The sequence below is a fragment of the Chanodichthys erythropterus genome, chromosome 16 (genome assembly GCF_024489055.1).
Source record: "Chanodichthys erythropterus isolate Z2021 chromosome 16, ASM2448905v1, whole genome shotgun sequence".
Taxonomy (NCBI): Eukaryota; Metazoa; Chordata; class Actinopteri; order Cypriniformes; family Xenocyprididae; genus Chanodichthys; species Chanodichthys erythropterus.
This window is the reverse complement of record NC_090236.1, coordinates 3,572,092-3,596,301: the sequence shown is the minus strand read 5'-3', so window position 1 is coordinate 3,596,301 and position 24,210 is coordinate 3,572,092. Positions and strand designations below refer to the sequence as shown.

General features: G+C 37.9%; 2 protein-coding genes across 4 annotated transcripts; both read right to left on the bottom strand.

The window, feature by feature from the left end:
• LOC137003887 (E3 ubiquitin/ISG15 ligase TRIM25-like) lies at window positions 1–14,048 on the bottom strand. Its single transcript, XM_067364158.1, has 7 exons — window positions 14,022–14,048; window positions 3,005–3,657; window positions 2,704–2,799; window positions 2,272–2,505; window positions 1,995–2,154; window positions 1,799–1,858; window positions 1–1,313 (listed from the first exon to the last, which is right to left on the bottom strand). The coding sequence occupies exons 2-7, from the start codon at window positions 3,593–3,595 to the stop codon at window positions 790–792; spliced, it is 1,665 nt and encodes a 554-aa protein (XP_067220259.1). The 5' UTR covers window positions 3,596–3,657; window positions 14,022–14,048; the 3' UTR covers window positions 1–789.
• LOC137003888 (E3 ubiquitin/ISG15 ligase TRIM25-like) lies at window positions 3,444–19,287 on the bottom strand. 3 transcript variants are annotated; one of them, XM_067364161.1, is made up of 6 exons: window positions 18,639–19,287; window positions 18,331–18,426; window positions 17,899–18,132; window positions 17,623–17,782; window positions 14,022–14,081; window positions 3,444–3,565 (listed from the first exon to the last, which is right to left on the bottom strand). In XM_067364161.1, coding segments are annotated over exons 1-6 (1,143 nt in total). In that variant the 5' UTR covers window positions 19,230–19,287; the 3' UTR covers window positions 3,444–3,563. The 3 variants fall into 3 exon arrangements, with proteins under 3 accessions (XP_067220262.1, XP_067220261.1, XP_067220260.1); XM_067364160.1 differs by lacking the exon at window positions 3,444–3,565 and adding an exon at window positions 3,567–3,657; XM_067364159.1 differs by lacking the exon at window positions 3,444–3,565 and adding an exon at window positions 8,338–12,527.
• Between the last annotated feature and the right edge of the window lie 4,923 nt (window positions 19,288–24,210).

Sequence of the window (24,210 nt, the reverse complement as noted above, 5' to 3'; positions counted from 1 at the left end):
TGAACTATCCCTTAAGTCCACTTGATGACAAGGTATGCTGGATCTTGTTATGGTCTAACCCAGCTACTGATATACTGAAATACTTTAGCTCTAATAATATGTAATGCAACTGTTTTTAAAGGTGCTATACATAAGAATGACAGCTGGTGGTTGAAATGAGTACTGCAGTCCAAATTCAAAATATTGTTTGCCCCGCCCCCTCAGACTCCACGCTCACGTGGGTTGCCAGTTTGAAGACACGCAACAGCGAGCTTAATTGACATTGGAAGGCGAGAAGACTTACACACTGTAAGATAATTAGTTGATTTATTGATTTATGATGAGTTGCTATCATGTTTAAATATGCTCCAGTTTATAGAGATTTTTAGATGGATGCTGAGGCTTTTTTGGTTGGGTACAATCTGCGATCTCTGACCAAGTTTGTTCGCTGGCTTCCATGGCTGCAATTCGCTGCATGTGTTTTCCGCCAAATGGCAACCCAGGGTGGCGAAATACTACTGGGTAATTTGGAAACGTGCGGTCTTGCACAGACCGAAATAAAAACAGAAATTCCGACATGGAACGCAAATTTCAAAGTAAAATAACTAGCTGTAGTAATGGTTTTCAGAGAAACGACTATATGTGAAATCAGCATGTTTAATAAATATCTGCAAACATATTATGGTATTTTTATGCTTTAGTACAGTCAAAAACTTACATAGAGCACCTTTAATAACATAAGTTTAGCTGTAGTATTGATTTATTGCTCAAAGCGTCAATATTATTTGCACAATCCACTGTTTGTATCCTCTATTCTAATACCTCACAAAGTTTCACTGATCCATAAACTGTAAACCCAGGATAGAGAGGTTGAGTGAATGTGGTGTGGACTCTGTGAATGAGGGTCATTGTGTCAGAGACGCTGTAGAAGGACAGAGTTCCTGCACTGTGATCCACATACACTCCTATTCTACAGGAGCTGGAGACTACAGGGAGTTCAGTCTGTTTGTTATTGTGCCAAAATGAACAACTGGAGTAATGGCAGTATAACCTCCATGACTGATCATTACTTCCAAATCTACACTCATCTCCTCGTCCCTTCCTGCTGATGCTCTTATATGACACTGATATACCCACCTCACCACTCCACTCAACCTCCCAGTAACAGCGTCCACACACACTCTCTCTACACAACACCTGCTCATAATAATCAAATCTGTCTGGATGATCAGGATACAGCTGTTTTTTACCAGTGTATTTAATCACTCTGTTCCCTTCAGACAGTACCAGGATTTTATTCACTGTGTTTGGATCCAAAGTGAGCCAACGGGAATCTGATGAAGATAAAAACAGTCTTTCAGTCATACTTTCAGAACTTTCAGTCATAAAAATAAAACTTAGGTTTATTACATTTAGGTTTTTATACAGCTCTGGAAAAAATTAGGAGACCACTCCAAGTTCAGAAATCATTGTTAAGTGGCCTCTTAATTTTTTCCAGAGCTGTATATGGAAAGTATCAGTGATGTTGAATTACATTAGGTAAAAAAGCTTCAAAACACCTGCCTCTGATAAAAACATCATAACATCCAAGATGTTGGTGTCTTTGTGTGTTTGGAGTTGACCAGTAGAATTTGGTTTAGTTAATTGTACTACATTAACAGGTATTGCTTTAGCATTGAATCTTTAAATATTAACATACTAAATGTGTTTCATATAAATCAAGAGTGTTGCGTGGAGTTCAGCACAGTTCAGTTTGATTGGTGGTGTACAATAAGAACTAAAGTCTGTCTCTTATACATGTATGATCATAGAGACTTACACTGGAGGAACTCCTCATGGGTCTTGGGTTCAGGGGTGGGAATGATGTTAATGCTTCTCACTACAAAAACCAACAGACACTTTATAGTAAATATTGCAAAATAATATAAAATAATTGTCATTGTTATAAAATATTTTAGAATAATTTAAATACTCATTGTTTTATATGAATTCATGTATGGAAATGTAAAGCTTACCTCTGCCAGATATCTTTTCTATCTCCTCTCTGCAGAAATGCTCCAGTTTCTCTCTCAGTTGAGACACAGATTTACCAACATCATCAAAAGACAGATGAGAACTGACGATGATGCTGGATAAGTCTGTAGATCCAGGAGGAACAGAGAGAGACTGGAAACTCTACACAGACACAAAGACACAATAAAAACACCAGCTAAAGACACAAAAACATTTGATAGGAAAAACAATCTGTTTCCTTCCTAAAGATTACTGTCCTGTTTGTCAGATCTCTGTTACCTGGAGGAAATGGATGTGATGGTCTGTGTGTGAAAACTGCTCCAGCTCAGCATCTCTCCTCCTCAGATCATCAATCTCCTGCTCCAGTTGCTCCAGTATTTCTTCAGCTCGGCTCACTGCATCCTTTTCCTGGTCTCTGATCAGCTGTGTCACCTCAGAGCGGCTTCTCTCAATGGAGTGGATCAGCTCAGTAAAGATCCTCTCACTGTCCTCCACTGCTGCCTGTGCAGAGCGCTGTTAGGACACACAGAGAGAGACGCATTAGAATCAGCTCTTACTGGTCCCTCACACAGTCTGTTCCCCACAGTGGGCTTCAGTGGGACTGGAAACAGCTCCAGCACTGGCTCCTCACTGACTGATGGAGGAGAGTCCTAACTGAGTCTGAAACAGCTCTTCCAGCAGCCAGCAGTTGTTCTTCTGCTCAAAACTCACCTTGTGAGACTCCACAGCCTCTCTCAGATCCTCAAGCTCCTTCTGTCTCTCCTGGATTCTCTGCTGGAATTTTCTCTGGGTTTCCTCCAAATGTCTCTGTAGGATTTGAGTATACAGTCAATATACAACACATTACATGTGCCTCTTTGAGAGAATGTCACAAAGACCTGTTTTAAAGATGATCAAATATGTGTTGAAATGACATCATCTCATTTAAGAACTGTTTGAAAATTATCTTCAAATATATATTACATAATTATGAAGAAACATTTATTATTCAACATAACTACTGAGTTCATACCTGTTTCTCAGTCCTCTCTGCTGCAGCTGATACAGTGTCGTGGTTTTTGTGTTCATTCACCATACACAGATAACATATACAGTTCTGATCAGTACGACAGTAAATCTCCAGCAGTTTCTCGTGTTGAGGGCAGATCATCTCCTGCAGTCGTCCAGTGGCATCCAATAGATTGTGTTTTTTATTATTGAAGAAAATCTCATGTTGTTCCAGATGATTTTGACAGTAAGAGTTCAGACACACCAGACAGGACTTGATTGCTTTGTTTTTGTCTCCAGTACAGATGTCACACTCCACATCTCCAGATTCAGTGTAACATTGAACAGGACGAGCAGCTTGTAGTTTTGTCTTCTTGAGTTTCTCCACCACTTCAACCAACATGGTGTTTTTACCTAAAACAGGTCTTGGAGTGAAGGTCTGTCTGCACTGAGGACAGCTGTAGACTCTCTTCTGATCATCCTGATCCCAGCAGTCTGTAATACAGTTCATACAGTAACTGTGTCCACAGGGAATGGTCACTGGATCCTTCAGTAGATCCAGACAGACTGAACAGCTGAACTGATCCTGAGCCAAAGAAACACTGGATTCTGCCATTGTATTGAACAGATAGAGAGATATCTACAATGGTTCAACAGGAGCTTGAGCTTTCGATTTCTCTGAAATGAAACATTTCCTGGTTTCAACACATGTGCACATGTGCCTGTCATAAACACGACCACTAGATGGCAGTCTAGAAACTCACTACTACAACCTTAGTTAAATTAGGACATTTACAGTTTTTTACGATTGCTTAAAGGGTTAGTTCACCCAAAAATTGTCATTAATTACTCACCCTCGTGCCATTTTACACCCGTAAGACCTTCGTTGATCTTCGGAACACAAATTAAGATATTTTTGTTGAAATCCAATGACTCAGTGAGGCTTCCATAGCCAGCAATGACATTTCCTCTCTCGAGATCCATAAAGGTACTAAAACATATTTAAATCAGTTCATTTGAGTACAGTGGTTCAATATTAATATTATAAAGCATTGAGAATATTTTTGGTGCGCCAAAAAACAAAACAAAATAACAACTTATTTAGTGATGGCCACTGCTTCATGAAGATATGTAGCATAATGAATCAGCGTATTGAATCATGATTTGGACTGCGTGTCAAACCGCCAAACAGCTGAAATCCCGTGACTTTGCCGCTCCGAACTGCAGATTCGACACGCTGATTCACTTTGCTACGAATCTTCCTGAAGCAGTGTTTTGAAATCGGCCATCACTATATAAGTCGTTATTTAGTTTTTTTTGGCGCATCAAATATATTCTTGTCGCTTTTTAATATTAATATTGAACCACTGTACTCACATGAACTGATTTAAATATGTTTTTAGTACCTTTATGGATCTTGAAAGAGGAAATGTCATTGCTCCCTATGCAGACCTCACTGAGCCATCGGATTTCAACTAAAATATCTCAATTTGCGTTCCAAAGATTAACGAAGGTCTTATGGGTGTAGAACGACATGAGTGTGAGTAAATGACAGAATTTACATTTATGGGTGAACTAACCCTTTAAGTACAATTTTAAAAACAAGGCTCATTTTGTCAGAACGCTACAAACAATTAACAGATCCACACACACACGTCTTTTGCAAAATGAAAAACTTGTTTCAAAACTTTACATTCATTTAACAAAACCCAACTTTGACACCGTGTGGAACACACGGTTCATACATTCTGATTTTGTTTGATTCATTTACACACTAATGTGCTCAGTTTTAAACACTTGCAGGCACGTGCACACATAGACATCAAAGGGGGCTCGAGCACCTGCAATTTGTCTTCCTCGAGAGAAAGTGCCCTTTTTTAAAATAAATGAGAGCTTTCATTCTATATGAATATTAACATAAGTGTTTAGTGTAGTGCAAAACAATTTGTGTAGTTTTGCAAAAAGCATGAGGCTGAGACTGTGCTTATAGTTGTGCAGATCTGAGCTGAGGTTTTGCTACTTGAGTGTAATTAAGGTTTGAATGTTATTTTTAATTTTAGTGTGTAAGCAATCATACAAAACTGTAAGTAGCTTATTAACGTGCCTTAGGGGGAAAAAAACGTTACTGGTGTGCATCTTGAGACAAAACAATGGCAGTGACTTATTTTAAGATATGTCAGTGCAAATTCCATTGAGTTAAAACAGCTCAGACATCTATTTTAGTCAGGGACTAGCTTAAACCTTATCTGTGAAACCAGGGATAAAGGTAAATTATGATTAAATTATCATCAAGGACACAGTTACACAGTATAGTCATAAAAACTGTTTTACTCAAGAGTTGGCTCTACAGTATAACTTAGTTGACTGATAGCATAGTTGATCATTTCACCATTTTGCCTCATAATTTCAATGGCAGGCCTTGTCTGGTGGTCAACCAAATGTTATTCTCTTGATCAGGTTAACCTCACATTTTAATATTATTTTGAAATACAAAATTGCAAACCATACTCAACATTGGAGATCCTGGTCACATGGCTTTGGGATAAACCATTTTTTAGTTTTCAGGTTTGGTTAGTAACAGTTGACAGAATTTTTGCAGACATTACAGTTTTTTTTATGATTGCTTACACACTAAAATTAAAAATAACACACAGTTACTGAAACTCTACACTCAGGGAGCAAAACCTTAGCCCAGAACTGCACAACTATAAGCACATTCTCAGCCTCACACTTTTTGCTAAAAACTACACACATTGTTTTGCACAACACTAAACACACTTCTCTACATTACACACAGAAATCTAACATAATGTCACTTCTTTGCCATTTCAAGACACTGCTGTCCAAAATACCAACATATAAACCAATTGATCAAACACAGCCGTCAGTTGTGCAGACACTCAGGTGCTTAACTGTAAACTCAACAATCAGGTGCAAGTAATATAAAAAGGCAAAAGGTCAGTTTATGTGTCTTCAACAAAATGAAAGGCAATGTTGCAGTAAGAGGGAGAGGGAGAAACATCATTTTGAATGTCCCGGGCAAACGCAGTGGTAACATCACAATATATGTTGCAATCACGCAGAATGTGGTCCTCCACCAGCATGCCAACTTAGGCCCTTACAACACGGCCCACATATTCACATTTTAGACAGACTGCACAAAATCGTCAAAGCAGAAGACCAAATGGATGCAGAGCAGTTGAGATACATTGTCATATGGGACAATGTAAATTTCCACCTATCTACTCTGGTCCAAAACATTAGCGTCTACAATTTTCACTCCAATACCTCCCACCATATTGTCCCTTCCTTAAACCCATTGAGGAGGGTTTTTTTTTTTTTTTTTTTTTTGGCATGGAAGGTTTACAATCTCCAGCCCTATAACAGGATGTGCTGTATTCAAGCCATGGAGAAGGCCTGACCTAACTTATGCAGGGTCTGTGCAAAGATGGATTCGCCTTTCAAGAAGATTCTTCCCTCGCTGTCTTGTAAGAGAGGACATCGCCTGTGATGTGGATGAAGTGTATGGCCAGATCCAGCTAGGCCAGAGATGATGCGTAGGTGATGCTTTTTCTATTGTTTTTTTTTTTTTTTCTCCATTTAAAATCATGCTTTTGTTTTGTCTCCACAGATGTTTTTGTTTGTGTAATATATATTGTATTTAGAATATGTTCTGATTTTCAGTGCAAAATGTAACCTTTAGAAATGCATGGATGTATTGAATGGTTTTACAATGTGGTGAAAAATAAATATTCTCATCAATGTGCAGTACTGGGGCTGGTTTCAGAAAGGAGGTTAAGTGAGAGTATGTTAACCCTGAAATGAGGGAAACTCTGGGTTTTCCGTTTCTGAATGGGAGGTATGTCAAACCCGAGAAAGCAGGGTAAGTCAACTCAGAGTTCAAGTTTTAACTCAGAGTTGGTTGAACCTCCTTATTGAAATAGGCCCCTTGTGGGTTTTTTTTTTTTGTTTGTTTGTTTGTTTTTTGTCAATACATTCATGTGCATTACTCTAACAATATCTCTGAAAAAATCAAACCCAGACTATATCATTAGAAAAGTATGTTTAAGTGTTTACAGTTTTTTACGATTGCTTACACACTAAAATTAAACTTTTCCCGCAATTAGCAAAACCTAACACTCAAGGAGCAAAACACAAGGCTAGATCTGCACAACTATAAGCACATTCTCAGCCTCACACTTTTTGCAAAACACTACACTTATTGTTTTGCACAACACTAAACACACTTCTCTACATTACACACAGAAATCTAACATAATGTCACTTCTTTGCCATTTTAAGACACTGCTGTCCAAAATACCAACATATAAACCAATTGATCAAACACAGCCGTTAGGTGTTCAGACACTCAGGTGCTTAACTGTAAACTCAACAATCAGGTGCAAGTAATATAAAAAGGCAAAAGGTGAGTTTATGTGTCTTCAACAAAATGGAAGGCAATGCTGCAGTAAGAGGGAGAGGGAGAAACATTATTTTGAATGTCCCGGGCAAACGCAGTGGTAACATCACAATATATGTTGCAATCACGCAGAATGAGGTCCTCCACCAGCATGCCAACTTAGGCCCTTACAACACGGCCCACGTATTCACATTTTAGACAGACTGCACAAAATCGTCAAAGCAGAAGACCAAATGGATGCAGAGCAGTTGAGATACATTGTCATAAGGGACAATGTAAATTTCCATCTATCTGCTTTGGTCCAAAACTGGTTTCATTAGCGTCCACAATTTTCACTCCAATACATTCTACCATACTGTCCCTTCCTTAAACCCATTGAGGAGTTTTTGTTTTGTTTTTGTTTGTTTTTTTTGGCATGGCGGTGGAAGGTTTACAATCTCCAGCCCTATATCAGGATATCCCTCATTCAAGCCATGGAGAAGGCCTGACCTAATTGATGCTGGGTCTGTGCAAGGATGGATTCACCTTTCAAGAAGATCCTTGCTGTCTTACGAGGGAGGACATCACTTGTCATGTGGATGAAGTGCTATGGCCAGATCCAGCTAGGCCAAGAGATGATGCTAAGGTGTTTTTTCTATTTTTATTTTTTATTTTTTTCCATTTAAAATCATGCTTTGTTTTGTCTCCACAATTTTTTTGTTTTGTTTGTGTAATACATTGTATTTAGAATATGTTCTGATTTTCAGTGCAATATATATATATATATATATATATATATATATATATATATATATATATATATATATATATATATATATATATATTCATGTACTTTACTCTAACAATATCTCTGAAAAAATCAAACCCAGACTATATCATTAGAAAAGTATAAAAGTTACAAGTGTTTAAGATTGAGCACAGCAGTGTGTAAATGAATCAAACAGAATCAGAATGTATGAACCATGTGTGTTCCATACGGTGTCAAAGTTGGGTTTTGTTAAATTAATGTAAAGTTTTGAATGAAGTGTTTCATTTTGCAAATGATCTGAAGTGTTGTGCTACTTTGGTATAGGGTTGTGTTAATTGTGTGTAGTGTTTTGTCAAAACTGTGCTTAAGCAATCGTAAAAAACTGTTATGTTGGACTTGGGCCATTCTTCCTCTTCCTTTAAAATAAAATCAGATCACCTCAGATACATTCTAGAAATTTTTCAGCACCAAGACTCCTAAATGATTTAAAAAATGTAGTTTTTTACAATTTTCCCACAACATTAAACACAAAACCAAATCTTCATATTATATTCACAAAACCCCTGACTCTTCTGCAAAATTAAACAATCAGCTCAAAACCATTTCACCTCTACTCAAAATCAAACAATGCTTTCAGATCACTACAGATCATTCAGTATCAGTACACAACATTCAGAGCATCTTTACAGAAAAAAGTATATTGTACACAGTAAACAAATTTTGCAAGTTTTGTGTAAAAAAGTAATCTCAACTTACTAAGGAATAAGTAAGGAATAGTTTTGAATGTCTGTATATTCAGCACTTGCATACTGTAATAAAGTATTGCAAATGCAAAAGCCCAAAAGGTCAAAGGAAACTCTAAATGAAAGTACTACTGTTACAGTACACTCAAAAAAGTTACAATTGCAAAATCATAGTCAATGAGAGATTCATTCTTAGCGTCACATCTTTGTGTTGGGTCTGGCCTGAGGACTTTGTCCATGTCACAAGCAATGTCGTCTCTTGCCAGGCAAAGCAAAAAACCCTCTGGTGTACCAGATCCAGCCTTTACAACTCTCCAAACCTTACTCTTCCTCTTCCTCATCCTCTTCCTCCTCATCCACCACCTCTTACACAAACTCTTCCTCCTCTTGTTTCTATTCATTGTTCATATTAAGTGCACCTGTGCTCTCTGAGCTGACCTATATACAGTTGGATTGATCACATCATTAGAAGCAAGTATGAACAATTTTGAGTCATCTGTGTAAACGATGACAACTTTGTAACTTTTGCCACACGTGTTTACCATTTTGCAACACAAGTGCATCACAGTGTTTTAATGAGTAAGAATGTGTTTAAAGTTTTTTAAAGTGCCCCTATTATGGATTTTTGAAAATTACCTTTCATGTAGTGTTTAACATAGCTCGAAGTGAATGAAAACATCCTGCAAAGTTTTAAATCTGAAAATGCAATATATATTAAGTTCTTGCCTCTCAAAAATAAGAGTCGACTCGGAATCAATTAAATGAGTCGTTTGTAAAACTAAACTTGTGTAAAGTCACAACGAAACATTAGCATATTGCCCACCCACTTATTGGCAGGGAAAACATGAAACCCGAACCTTGTGCTGTGTGTTCCTGTCATTTTACTGACAACTGCTTCTTCAACCTAAATGCATTCAACGAGGGATTCGCAGCCCGGTTGTTATTGGAGGATGGGTCAGTAGTTTATTTGGACCAGCTCTTTCCTCCTCCGAATCACAACCTGTATATGATTAATAATTGTTGCTTTTTTGTTTTTGGTTTGTTCCAAAGGATTTACATATAATTTAAAGTCATTTATAAAATGTCAAAAATGTGGTTTACATTGAGTCCACTTCTTCTTATGTATATGGCATTTTCCTAATAAAATAAACAAATGTTTAATATGTAGTTCTTTACATTTCAAATTTTCATTCTCTATATAGAAAAGAATACACAAATATCTAAAAGTCTTTCCAAAATAATCTTGCATAAATAAAAAACAGATACAAAATAAGTTTCTTTTTCTTGTCCACAAAATCCACAGGTAAAGTCTTTCCAAAACATGCTAGCAGGATAAATTCTATGAAGTATTTTGTAAGAAACTTCCCTAATTTTGTTATTGAGACAGAACTTATTTGAAAGTTTCCATGCTTTAACCCAAGAGATATTACCAAATAAAGAAGACCAAAAAACAAAATATCTTGCAGCAGAAAGAAACAGAACAAAGAGCATTTCTTTGAGCATTTCCTTGCTCTTTAGGATTACAAATTCGCCTTTGATAATAATACCCTCCCAAATATTGATATATCTCTCATTAACCGTAAATTAAATTTCTCACTTGTTTTCTTAATAATTGGTTCAAAATTTAACTGACTCATTTGTTTTTCATTTTTACAGATTACTACACCTAGATATGTTAATTGGTGTTTAACTAGAATGTTCTCAATTACTGTAAATGAGCAATCTTTAAGGGGATACAATACAGATTTATCACAATTCATTTTAAGACCTGAAACAGCAGTGAATGCCTCAATACATATAACTATTTTTGATACCTTAAATTTTTAAAGCTGTGATACCATTATACTGATTTCTTTTCATATGCATTGCCAAAACCTGAGTGACTAACAGAAATAAATAAAAGGGGACATCCTTGCCTAATGCCACAATGAATTTCAAACCTTTTTGAAGTACCATGAGTGAGTGAGTTTAAGTAAAAAAACTTAAATAAAACTATGGTTCACCATATCAAATGCTTTATAAAAATCAATAAAGACTCACCACACCAGAGTCACCACATTCTCTGTAGCATGAACAAATACATATTTAGACTGTGTTGTATGGCAGCTTAGGTCTCTGGCTAACCAGCTAACAAACAGCAATATGTCTTCACTCGCAGTTGTCTAGAAATGTCAAATGTTTGTCATTGTTATTACTTGGAGTTATGATAAAGAATAGAGCAACTGCAGGTGTACAACTGCAGTTGCTTTATCAATACGTTTCTGCATTGGGCTAACACAGCTATACCATGACTGTTTGGGTGTTTACCACCGAGCTGTGGGCTAAGTTTGCTAACATAAACAACTTAATTCCTCTCTGAGTCTTTATTTTTTAGAACAGAGCGAAGCACCATATCATTATTATAATACAATGTAAGTGATGCATGCACTGTATACTGTACTCCGTGTTAACCAGCAGAAGTCATCTGACCAATCACCGCAGATTAGCATCATGCAAACCATGGGTTCGGCAAAATGAATCGTTGAGTAAATCGTTTGGGAGTCGTTGAGCAAATAAGGTAAAAATAAATATATATATATACATGAGATTTGCAAATGGCGCCTGAAGGTTTTACAGAAAGAGTTATTTATTTATCAAATTAGGCCTTTAAGAATTTGGTTCAGAGAATGGGGTTTAGTGTCTTAGCAGTTATGAAAAACTGTAATGGATAAAATATGATTTTTTTCTTAGGAAAATCATTAGAATTATCATCAATGGACACAAAATGTACCCTAAATTACAGAATGACCCATATGAGACAAAGCAGTAGAGTTCCTTTCTCATCAAAACAAGTACTTATTCTCTAATTATATGGGTAATAATATATATTGTCATCTCATTCATCACTTTTACACAACACAATGCATCAAACTCGTCTGAAAACATTTTATTTTAGTGTCTGACACATATGATAACATTAGTTATTATAACGTTATTAAATGGATCTGATTAAAAAAATTAGCTCCAATAATATGTAATGAAATTGTTTTTAATAACAGAAGTTTAACTGTAGTATGATTTATTGCTCAAAGCAGTTTGTCAATATTATTTACACATTATACTGTATGTATCCTCTATTCTAATACCTCATACAGTTTCACTGATCCATAAACTGTAAACCCAGGATAGAGAGGTTGAGTGAATGTGGTGTGGACTCTGTGAATGAGGGTCATTGTGTCAGAGACGCTGTAGAAGGACAGAGTTCCTGCACTGTGATCCACATACACTCCTATTCTACAGGAGCTGGAGACTACAGGGAGTTTAGTCTGTTTGTTATTATGCCAGAATGAACAACTGGAGTAATGGCAGTATAACCTCCAGGACTGATCATTACATCCAAATCTACACTCATTTCCTCGTCCCTTCCTGCTGACGCTCTTATATGACACTGATATACCCACCTTATCACTCCACTCAACCTCCCAGTAACAGCGTCCACACACACTCTCTCTACACAACACCTGAAGATAACCATCAAATCTATCTGGATGATCAGGATACGGCTGAACTGTGTCAGTGTATTTAATCACTCTGTTCCCGTCAGACAGTACCAGGCTTTTATTCAATGTGTTTGGATCCAAAGTGAGTTGATGTAAATCTGAGTAAGATAAAAACGTAACTTTCAATCATAAAAATTAAACACCAGAGGTTATCTTTTTATAATTGTGATGCGATCTGGGAAAATCCGTGGTATGTCGTGATGGAACATTTTCAGTAAAGTAAAAAAATAGGTCGAATGTCTTTTTTTTTTTTTTTTTTTTTTTTTTGTTAAATTGGGTTTTCATTAAATTGTTACTCAAACATCTTCTTGTCTGTAAGAAAATATCTTGGCAAATTTCGCCTCTTAAGCGCAGAAAAATAGCGATTTATTATGGCAAGGCTGCATGTCTTTCTTTAACGTTACTGTTTTAGAACACAACCAGCGGAGGTTAAACACTAACACTAAAAAGACAGTTCACCTATCAAAATAAACCACATAACATGTAGAATGAAGGTGTATTAATGCAAATATAAATTACGGCACGCAAAGATTTGCTTTTCTAATACGTTATCGTGATGGCGAAGCACAAGAGAACAACAAAGCTATAATGAACACACACATGTTCTAATTATGTGTTTATTAGAGTTTGAATTCAAATCAAATACTGCCAAACTGCCCATACTACTTTTGAATAGGATGTCTACTTCATAAAATGTATGAAAATATGGAAATATACGGTTCAGATTACTCAAATAAATGGAGGAGCCCTTAAATGGTCAGATATGGAGCTTGGGTGTCATCTAGTGAAAAAGTTTGGTACTGCGCCCAAACAAAATTGAAAAGCTAATTTTTGAAATATTTCAAACTAAAATTTGGAATGTTGACATTTTTAGTTTTTATTTTCTTGCAGTTTAAGAGTAAAACATGCGTTGTATGTAATATGTTATTATAAAATATAAACAAATATATTTTTGAATTTTCATAAACTTAAACTTCTATAATTGTTTTTTAATTTCACTTCCATAATTTATTTCACTTCTACAATAATCTGACAAGTGTCTTCTTTAAAACAAGACCAACCTTAGGTCTATATTCCAAAGCATCCTTGAATTCTTACCATTTATGTTTGGATAGTGCATTTTCATGACTTTGTGAAATAGGGGGTGAGAGTCATTTAAACCTGTTTTTCTCAAAATTCTGTTGCTGAAAATCAGAGCAATCAGCTGACTTCAGATAACCAGGTAGGTAAATAGGTAAAATTTCACCATGTGATGGGTTTTCGCAGATCACATCGCAATTAGGTTTTTATACATGTAAAGTATCAGTGATGTTGAATTACATTAGGTAAAAAAGCTTCACAACATCTGCCTCTGTTAAAATCATAACATCAAGATGTTGGTGTGTCAGTGTGTGTTTGGAGTTGAGCAGTGGAATTTGGTTTAGTTAATTGTACTACTTTGACAGGTATTGCTTTAGCATTGAATCTTTGAATACTAACATAATAAATGCATCATAATGTTGTGTGGAGTTCAGCACAGTTCAGTCTGATTGGTGGTATATAATAATTAAAGTCTGTTTTTTTTATGTTTATGTATGATCATAGAGACTTACACTGGAGGAACTCCTCACGGGTCTTGGGTTCAGGGGTGGGAATGATGTTAATGCTTCTCACTATGGAAACCAACAGACATTTTATAGTAAATATTGTAAAATAATATACAGTAATTGTAGTTACTATATTTATTTATTTATGCCATGTCAGCAACAAGGCTATTTTCATGGTGAGTTAACATACAATTTAATTCATACAATTAACAAAAAACTATAAGACATTTCAGATACTTTGATACTTTTTTAAATACATCAGTTAAACACATCTCTGAATAAAACTGCTCTCTATTTACATTAAAAACATTGCAGTCCAGTAAAATGTAAGTCATTGTAGTTTGACATGGAAGGCATGATGGTGGTTCTTCACATTTTAATAAATAATCATGTGTAAGTATGGTACGACCTAAACAGCATCAAGTAAAACAACTTGATCATACCTAGATTTGAAATTAGTAATGAACATTCTTCTTGTACTAGGACTTATTTCATGGAACTTATTTCCTTTGCATTTATCCCATTCTATCTGCCACACGTTATTAATATAGGAGTTTATTACTGGTCTTAGATCTGAGGGTGGAATTTGACACTCTGAAATATTCAAGTTGATAGCCTCCTTTGCAGCATCGCTGCTTTCTCGTTACCAGATAAACAGATATGACCTGGAACCCAGCAAAAAAAAATAAAAAATAAAAAATACAGATTTTTTTCTTGCATAAAAGATCTACTTTAGCTAATATATTTATAATTATGGTATGGTCAGTCTTTACAGATTCCAGGGCCTGAAGGCAAGATTTTGAGTCTGTGAAGATTAAGAAATTTAGTTATTGTCCATTTTCTATATTTTTCAAAACCAGTAGTAAAGCACAAGCTTCAGCTGTAAAGATACAACTTTATTCTGGGATTCTGATGCCATGATACTGATCTCCAATTATTGCTGCTGCTAATACACAATTATCTGTAAATACAGGTCTATGAAGAGGAAAACTTCATTGTTCTGGAGTGGAAGGTTTTCTGGCTTCCATGTAAAGACTCTGAACAGGAGAGGTCCTAAAAGCTTCTTTCTTGATAAATGTATTTTGTAAAAATGACTCCATTCTAATAAGATGATCCAAAGTACTTTTACCTCATCTAAAACCACACTGATATTCCTTTATTTTATGGCCCGACTCTAATATCCACACCAGACGGTTATTGAACATTCTCTCCATTGTTTTGCAAAGACAGCTAGTCAATGCTATTGGGCTATTTAAAGCAGAATAGTCCTTGCCTGGTTTAGGTATAGGAATAATTATGGCTTCTTGCCAAGATTGTGATATCACCTGTTCTCCAGATAGTATTAAAAAATTCAAAGAGATGTAATAGTACTATATGAGTAAAACACTTTAGAAACTCATAATAAATTCCATCTGCACTAACTGCAGTATTATGGCAGCATTTAAAGGGTTAATTCACCGAAAAATGAAAATAATGTCATTTATTACTCACCCTCACATAAGACCTTCGTTCATCATTAGAACACAAATGAAGACATTTTTGATGAAATCAAAAATATCAGTGAGGCCTCTGTTGCAAGCAAGACTATTAACACTTTCAGATGTCCAAAAAGGTATACTAAAAACATATTTAAAACAGTTCATGTACTACAGTGGTTTAGCCTTAATATTATAAAGCGACAAGAATACTTTTTGTCACTTTTTCCACTTTAAGCTGCTCTGTTTATGGGCCCCTAACTGTAAAGGTCTTTGCACACTGAGTCCGAAATTTGAATAATAAATAATAAAGTTAAAGGTGTTAAGATCAAAATACACACAAGAAAACAGTGTAAACATGATTGACACAACTTGAATTCGTATTTATTTTTTAATGTGTGAATATTTTGGTCATGAATTTCGGTGTGCAAGGCCTTATGACAAAGTGCAGAATACAAAGAGACAGGATATAAAGACAGATTGTGCCAGTAGCAAAGCATCAAACTGAGCCACTGACATCCTGAAGTAAACTTTAACTCTCTATGCAATCTCGGGATTGGATGGACCCAATATTTCCTATTTCTTTTTCTCTTTTTAAGAAGAGAGGACAACTAAATCGTGCTCACTGCTTGAAGACTCCATTTTATTGTTTTGCGAATTTTTCGCAACGGATTAATTACGCATCGGACTCAGTGTGCAAGGTCTCTGTGCGTGACAAATTTTTAGGATCACGAATATGAAAAAACGGACGCAAGGGCCTTCAGTGTGCAAAGGCCTAAATGTATTATGTTGCTATTTTTGGTTGCATCAAGGATGTAAACAAGGACCAACATGTTTTTGTTTCACTAGCCAGTTGGCTAAATTTTACTTCAACAAACGGCAACAAACACCAACAAACTTCTATGTTCACAGACAAACAGTTGTTCATGCTATAAATTAAACGATACCTTTACAAAAATGCTACTACTCAGTCATGTATTCGCTACAGTAAAGCTTTAATCAGGATAAAACCGTATATTGAAAGCTAACAAACAGCAGTAACATTTACAAGTGACAGCACATCTAAACACTTTGACAAATACAAAATATGTCACGGTTTATGCGTCCACATATGTAAAACGCAATTGCAAATACAATTTGCAAATCCTTTTAAAAATTGAAATTGGAATATCCTTCCATATGCGCCCCATAAACCCAATCAAGCCTAGAAGAAAACAGTGTTCCACCCCTTTAATTTGTGTTCTGAAGATGAATGAAGGTCTTACGTGTGTGGAATGACATGAGGGTGAGTAATTAATGACAGAATTTTCATTTTTGGGTGAACTAACCCTTTAAGAGTGCTTAAAAGCTCTTCCATAGTGAATAGAATTGATTATTATACGGTTCCTTGTTAAATGAAGAAAAAATCCAGATTTTTCTGCTCTTGCTAATTTGGAATTCAGGTCAACAATTTTCTAATGAGGAATTTTTTTTAAAAAAGACTCTGCCAACACATCTGCTATTTCTTGTTTTGTCATTAAAAGTACATCTTGTTACATTTTTTATAAGTGTTTGAAAATTATACCAATTTGCTTTTTTAAGTTGCCATCTTGGTATTCTTTGTTGAATGCTCAGTTCCTCAGAGGTAATTATCAGGGGAAAGTGGTCACTTTCACATAAGTCATCCCATGTCTTCCATGAGAAGTCAAGCAAAAGTTCAGGCGCACAGATTGTTTTATCAGTGGCAGTATATGTACCATGTCCCGGGTGCAAGTAAGTTTTCGAACCATCATTGAGAAGGCACAAATCATTGTTACTAATAAAATCTTCAAGCATTTTGCACTTCTGACTTCCTCCCCATAATGAACTCTGACTATTAAAATCACCCATAAGAATGAATGGGGGTGGCAACTGATCAACAAGCTTGCTTAAATCTTGAATTGTCTCAGATACATACAGGCAATAGGACTATGCATATATATATATATATATATATATAGCATTTCTTGAACTAATACCAACGTCTGGTCAAAATTTTATGAGAATTGCTGCATTTGAACTTTGTATAATAAAAAATGTTAACGTATTCAATACTTATTTTACTCAATGTACATTGTATTATATGAAGTCATGTATGGAAATGTAAAGCTTACCTCTGCCAGATATCTTTTCTATGTCCTCTCTGCAGAAATGCTCCAGTTTCTCTCTCAGATGAGACACAGATTTACCAACATCATCAAAAGAGAGACGAGAACTGATAGTGATGCTGGATGAGTCTGTAGATCCAGGAGGAACAGAGAGAGACTGGAAACTCTACACAGACACAAAGACACAATAAAAACACCAGCTAAAGACACAGAAACATTTGATAGAAAAACAATCTGTTTCCTTCCTAAAGATTACTGTCCTGTTTGTCAGATCTCTGTTACCTGGAGGAAATGGATGTGGTCGTCTGTGTGTGAAAGCTGCTCCAGTTCAGCATCTCTCCTCCTCAGATCATCAATCTCCTGCTCCAGTTGCTCCAGTTGTTCTTCAGCTCGACTCACTGCAGCCTTTTCCCGATCTCTGATCAGCTGTGTCACCTCAGAGCGGCTTCTCTCAATGGAGTGGATCAGCTCAGTAAAGATCCTCTCACTGTCCTCCACTGCTGCCTGTGCAGAGCGCTGTTAGGACACACAGAGAGAGACGCATTAGAATCAGCTCTTACTGGTCCCTCACACAGTCTGTTCCCCACAGTGGGCTTCAGTGGGACTGGAAAGAGCTCCAGCACTGGCTCCTCACTGACTGATGGAGGAGAGTCCTAACTGAGTCTGAAACAGCTCTTCCAGCAGCCAGCAGTTGTTCTTCTGCTCAAAACTCACCTTGTGAGACTCCACAGCCTCTCTCAGATCCTCAGTCTCCTTCTGTCTCTCCTGGATTCTCTGCTGGAATTTTCTCTGGGTTTCCTCCAACTGTCTCTGTAGGATTTAGAGTATATAGTCAATATACAAGTCATTACATGTGTCTCTTTGAGAGAATGTCACAAAGACCTGTTTTAAAGATGAGCAAATATGTGTTGAAATGACACTATCTATCTAATTTAAGAACTGTTTGAAAATGATCTTCAAATATATATTACATAATTATGAAGAAACATTTATTATTCAATATAATCACTCATAGTTCATACCTGTTTCTCATTCCTCTCTGCTGCAGCTGATACAGTGTCGTGGTTTTTGTGTTCATCCACCATACACAGATAACATATACAGTTCTGATCAGTACGACAGAAAATCTCCATCAGTTTCTCATGTTGAGGGCAGATCATCTCCTGCAGTCTTCTAGTGGCGTCCATCACTTTATGTCGCTTTCCTGGGTGAAAGTCCTCGTGACGGTCAAAATGGGTCTGACAGTAAGAGTACAGACACACCAGACAGGACTTGATGGCTTTGTTTTTGTCCCCAGTACAGATGTCACACTCCACTTCTCCAGATCCAGTGTAACATTGAACAGGATGAGCAGCTTGTAGTTTTGTCTTCTTGAGTTTCTCCACCACTTCAGCCAGCATGGTGTTTTTACCTAAAACAGGTCTTGGATTGAAGGTCTGTCTGCACTGAGGACAGCTGTAGACTCTCTTCTGATCATCCTGATCCCAGCAGTCTGTAATACAGTTCATACAGTAACTGTGTCCACAGGGAATGGCCACTGGATCCTTCAGTAGATCCAGACAGATTGAACACTTGAACTGATCCTGAGCCAAAGAAACACTGGATTCTGCCATTTTATTTCACACTCACAGGCAGAGAGATATCCACGACATCTTAGTTTCGATTTCTCTGAACTGAAACATTTCCTGGTTTTAAAACGTGTGCAAATGGGTCAGTCATGTAATATACACGACCGCTAGATGGCAGTCTTATACAGAAACTCATTAGAACGGTTTATGAGCGCTATAGCCTTCACAAACATATATAGGCTATATATATATATATATATATATATATATATATATATATATATATATATATATATATGTTGTCTATGCTGATTGTAACACTCATTTTGTTCTTCTCCCACAGGATATCAAACATCTAAATCCGTTTACATTTTTCTTTGTGTCACATTCACATTTCACATTCACATTTGGCAGACGGTTTTGTCCAAAGCGACTTGCATTGCATAGGCCTACATTAGGGGAGACCGGGGGCAATTGTTACAAATTTTGGTCATGACGTCATTACTCAAAAACATTTTGAAATATTTGGATACAGTTTTCATGTCTGTAACTTGTATCTATATTCTGCTTGTTAACAGTAACCAAATGTTTTTTACAGGCGATGTTGAGTCAAAATATTGATTGAGAGACATTAAAAAGTGAAATCTGCCCCCACATGCGGGGGCGATTGTAACAACACATGTGATACCTTCATATAAATACCAAATGACCACAATAAACTCCAGAGAATATGGAACTCCCCTTACTGTTTTCCTTGGTCTGAACCTAGGCATGCTGTGAACAGAGCGTGTACAGGGCCTACTCGGTAAAATGGATGCCCGGATTGAGAGGCGAAAACACATTTCTTAAATTACTGGAAAAAAATAATCTATTTTGATGTCCTTACTAAGCTGGACACTTTTGATGGTGTTTGGGGCAACTGTACTGCAGTGTTAAAATTTGCCCCCGACTGTACCACCCCTTGACAAGCTGCTAGCTAGAAACAACAAAGCTAATGTTTGACAGATATATCAAATGTTAGACAACAGAATGGTCTTCAAAACAAGAAAGAATTAAATTCATAGACATTAATGTTTAAGACTGTATGAGGAAAATACTGTAAATGAAAAAAAAATAAAAAAAATACTTTTATACCTCAAAAATGAGTCTTTGTAGAAAAACTTTACCAAGTATGATTTAGAAGATTGTAATTTGACATGCAGAGAAGGATCTCCACAGAGCAGGTTCCATTTAGTTTCTGATTGGGGTAATTTGAGATGTTACAATTGCCCCCGGTCTCCCTATAAATCAGGAGCTGTATTCGCAAAAGATTTTATCTTACCACTAAGAGTTCTCCTAAATAGCAGTAAAAGTTCTTAGCTAAGAGTTTTCTCTTAAAACCTATTCACAAAGCTGCTGAGACAAACTTTTACTAAGGAATAGACTGAAGTCTTAAAGGGATAGTTCACCCAAAAATGAAAATTTGATGTTTATCTGCTTACCCCCAGCGCATCCAAGATGTAGGTGACTTTGTTTCTTCAGTAGAACACGAATGATGATTTTTAACTCCAACCGCTGCCTTCTGTCAGTCAAATAATGCTAGTGGATGGGAACTTCTACTATAAGAGTAAATAAAACTTGCATAGACAAATCCAAATTAAACCCTGCGGCTCACGAAGACACGAAACGATCGGTTTGTGCATTAAACCGAACAGTATTTATATAATTTTTTAACTCTAATACACCACTATGTCCAACTGCATTCAGCACTCGCTTAGTGAGGTCTGATCGCGCTCTGACAACGGCAGCGATGTCTCGCACTTATACTTCAATGAGAGCGAGACATCACTGCCGCTGTCAGAGTGCGATCAGACCTTACTAACGGTAGGGATGTATGTCTTCATCTTAAGGCAATGCAGAATTCAAGCGACAAATTGTTTTATAAACAAAGTTTAGGAGAAACACATTCGAACAGTCTTTCTAATCAGCTCGAGAGGAGGTATATATAAATGTACACAGACGAGAGCCAACTCGCCTATAGTTGGACAGTTTTCTGCATCCCTCTGCCAACCTGCTCCTCACTCTCGGCTCTGGGGATACAGGGAGAACTTTGGGTTTGGGCTAAATTCCAAGCTCGGAGCCCTCGATCTCCTTGGGCAGCACACCAAATATGCTTATTATATATATATATATATATATATATATATATATATATATATATATATATATATATACATATACAGATGCTGGTCTTATAATTAGAATATCATCAAAAAGTTGATTTATTTCACTAATTCCATTCAAAAAGTGAAACTTGTATATTATATTCATTCATTACACACAGACTGATATATTTCAAATGTTTATTTCTTTTAATTTTGATGATTATAACTGAAAACTAAGGAAAATCCCAAATTCAGTATCTCAGAAAATTAGAATATTACTTAAGACCAATACAAAGAAAGGATTTTTTGTCACGGTATTTGAATGCATTGTTTCCTGCTTGTCTCGTGTCACTGTTGTTGTGTGTGTGTGTGTGTGTGTGTGTGTGTGTTTGTGGGCGTGCCCGAGCCACTTGGATGATCAGCGCTTCCAGCTGACACCTATCACAGCACCAGCTGCAGCTCATTTGCTCACCCTATATATACTCACTCATATCTCATCTCATTTGTCAGATCGTTGTTTGATGTCTCCGTGCTGTGTCTACCATCCTGTTCCTGTTCGGCGTGCCAGTCTCGTGATTCCTGTTCCTGTTCGGTGTCTATGTGGATTACGTTCTTTGTCTGGATTCTTCTGTCATCTTCACCAGCACACTTCATCTCATCAACGCACCTTGTCTTCACGCTGACCATCTCAGTCCCTGTGCCACCAGTGAACTCTACGTTCAGTGACTGTCCATTTTTATACGTCTCAATAAACGTGTTAACTCGCTATTGTTTCCAGTATTCTATCATGACAGAACGATCTGACCAAAGCATGGAAGCAGCGAGTAATCCATCTTCAGCGCTGGAAGATTTTATCAACAGCAGTCTTCATAGAATGGATTCACAGGAGAAGAATCTGAACGACACGGGTCGTGCGGTTCAAGCATTGGTGGCGCAGGTGTCCGAGCTCACCCAACAACTCCAACTTCTACGTGCTCCCACTGCGCCACCCACACCGGCCGTTCTCCCCACACCACCAGAAAGCGTCGCCCAGCTGGAGCCCCGACTACCAGTTCCTGAGTCATATGCAGGTGAACCCAGTTACTGCAGATCTTTTCTCACACGATGTTCTATGCATTTTTCTCTTCAACCCAGAACTTTCAACACAGAACGTGCCAAGGTCGCTTTTGTGCTGACTCTACTGACTGGGAGGGCGGCGCTATGGGGAATGGCGGTGTGGGAGAACCAAGATCCGTGCTGCGCCTCGTTCCAGACACTCGCCGCTGAGATGAAACGCGTGTTCGACCGCGCGGTTGCCGGGAGAGAAGCGGCCAGAATGCTGGCGGAGCTACGTCAGGGAGAGAGGTCGGTTTCTGACTTTTCCATTGAGTTTCGGACTTTAGCGGCAGAGTGTCAATGGAACGAGGAGGCGCAGTGGGACATGTTCCTGCATGGGTTGGCTGACCGCATCCACAAGGAGATTTATGCTTTGGATCTTCCCACATCACTTAACGGACTGATTGAACTGGCTTTGAGAGTGGATGCTCGACTGACCAGGGTCGAGCGACGAGTCCTACCCAGCCGTGTTTCTGGAGGAATTGAGAGTTCACGATCCAGCGGTGGGGATGCGGTCAGCCCCGTTCAAGATCACGAACCCATGCAGGTAGGGCGAGCTCGGCTTTCCCGGGAGGAGAGGGAGAGGCGGAGATCCCAGGGCCTTTGCCTCTACTGCGGGGGAGCTGGCCACTACGCTTACAAATGTCCGGTAAAAGGTCAAGCCCGGTAGTAAGTATGAGGCTACTATCGGGTGGGATCTCCGCCGAGAAGACCTCATCCACATCTACGCTCCTCCCGGTAAGATTGAGATGGTCTAATCACATTCACGACTGTCGAGCACTTCTGGACTCCGGGGCCGAAGGTAATTTTATGGATTATGCATTCGCACTCAAACTTCAGATTCCCCTCAAATCCCTCACTAACAAGATTGCAGTACACGCTCTTAACGGTCAAGAACTCCCCACCATCTCACGCACCACTGAAGACCTCACCCTCATCACATCAGGCAACCACTCCGAGATCATATCTTTTCTTATTTTGGACTCTCCTCTTGCACCCATCGTCCTTGGTCATCCCTGGCTAGTTCAACACAACCCCAAGGTGGACTGGTTCCAGAAGTCCATCGGGGCTTGGAGCAATAAGTGTCATGAGTCGTGTCTTGTGTCTGCATGTCCGTCTGTCTCTGTTTCTGTTTTTCAGGAGGAAACAGTGGATTTATCTAACGTGCCTGCGGAGTACCACGACCTGAAGGAGGTGTTCAGTAAGTCTCGGGCTGCTTCTCTCCCTCCGCATCGTCCCTATGACTGTGCCATAGATTTAGTGCCAGGTAAATCTCCGCCTAAAGGCAAGTTATATTCACTTTCTGTTCCGGAAAGGGAGGCTATGGAGAAATATATTTCTGATTCACTGGCATCTAGGTTCATCCGCCCTTCCTCTTCTCCAGCGGGGGCGGGGTTCTTTTTTGTGGGGAAGAAGGACGGATCTCTGCGACCTTGTATTGATTACCGGGGACTGAACAACATCACGGTAAAGAATACTTACCCTTTGCCGTTGATGTCTTCAGCATTCGAGAGGTTGCAGGGAGCGTCAATTTTCACAAAATTGGATTTACGTAATGCTTATCATTTGGTCCGCATCAGGGAGGGGGATGAATGGAAGACCGCTTTTAACACCCCTAGGGGGCACTTTGAATACTTGGTTATGCCGTTTGGGCTTTCCAACTCCCCCGCGGTTTTCCAGGCACTCGTCAACGACGTGCTGCGAGATATGGTCGACCAGTTCATATATGTCTACCTGGATGACATATTGATTTTTTCTTCTTCTCTCCCGGAACATGTGCAGCACGT

Coding starts and splice junctions, on each gene's coding strand:
- LOC137003888 (XM_067364159.1), bottom strand. CDS start 19,229: ATGGCAGAATCCAGTGTTTCTTTGGCTCAGGATCAGTTCAAGTGTTCA. Junction 18,427..18,638: donor CAGAGAGGAATGAGAAACAG/GTATGAACTATG, acceptor TAAATCCTACAG/AGACAGTTGGAGGAAACCCA. Junction 14,082..17,622: donor AGAAAAGATATCTGGCAGAG/GTAAGCTTTACA, acceptor TGGTTTCCATAG/TGAGAAGCATTAACATCATT.
- LOC137003887 (XM_067364158.1), bottom strand. CDS start 3,595: ATGGCAGAATCCAGTGTTTCTTTGGCTCAGGATCAGTTCAGCTGTTCA. Junction 2,506..2,703: donor AGGCTGTGGAGTCTCACAAG/GTGAGTTTTGAG, acceptor GTGTCCTAACAG/CGCTCTGCACAGGCAGCAGT. Junction 2,155..2,271: donor ATCACATCCATTTCCTCCAG/GTAACAGAGATC, acceptor GTGTCTGTGTAG/AGTTTCCAGTCTCTCTCTGT.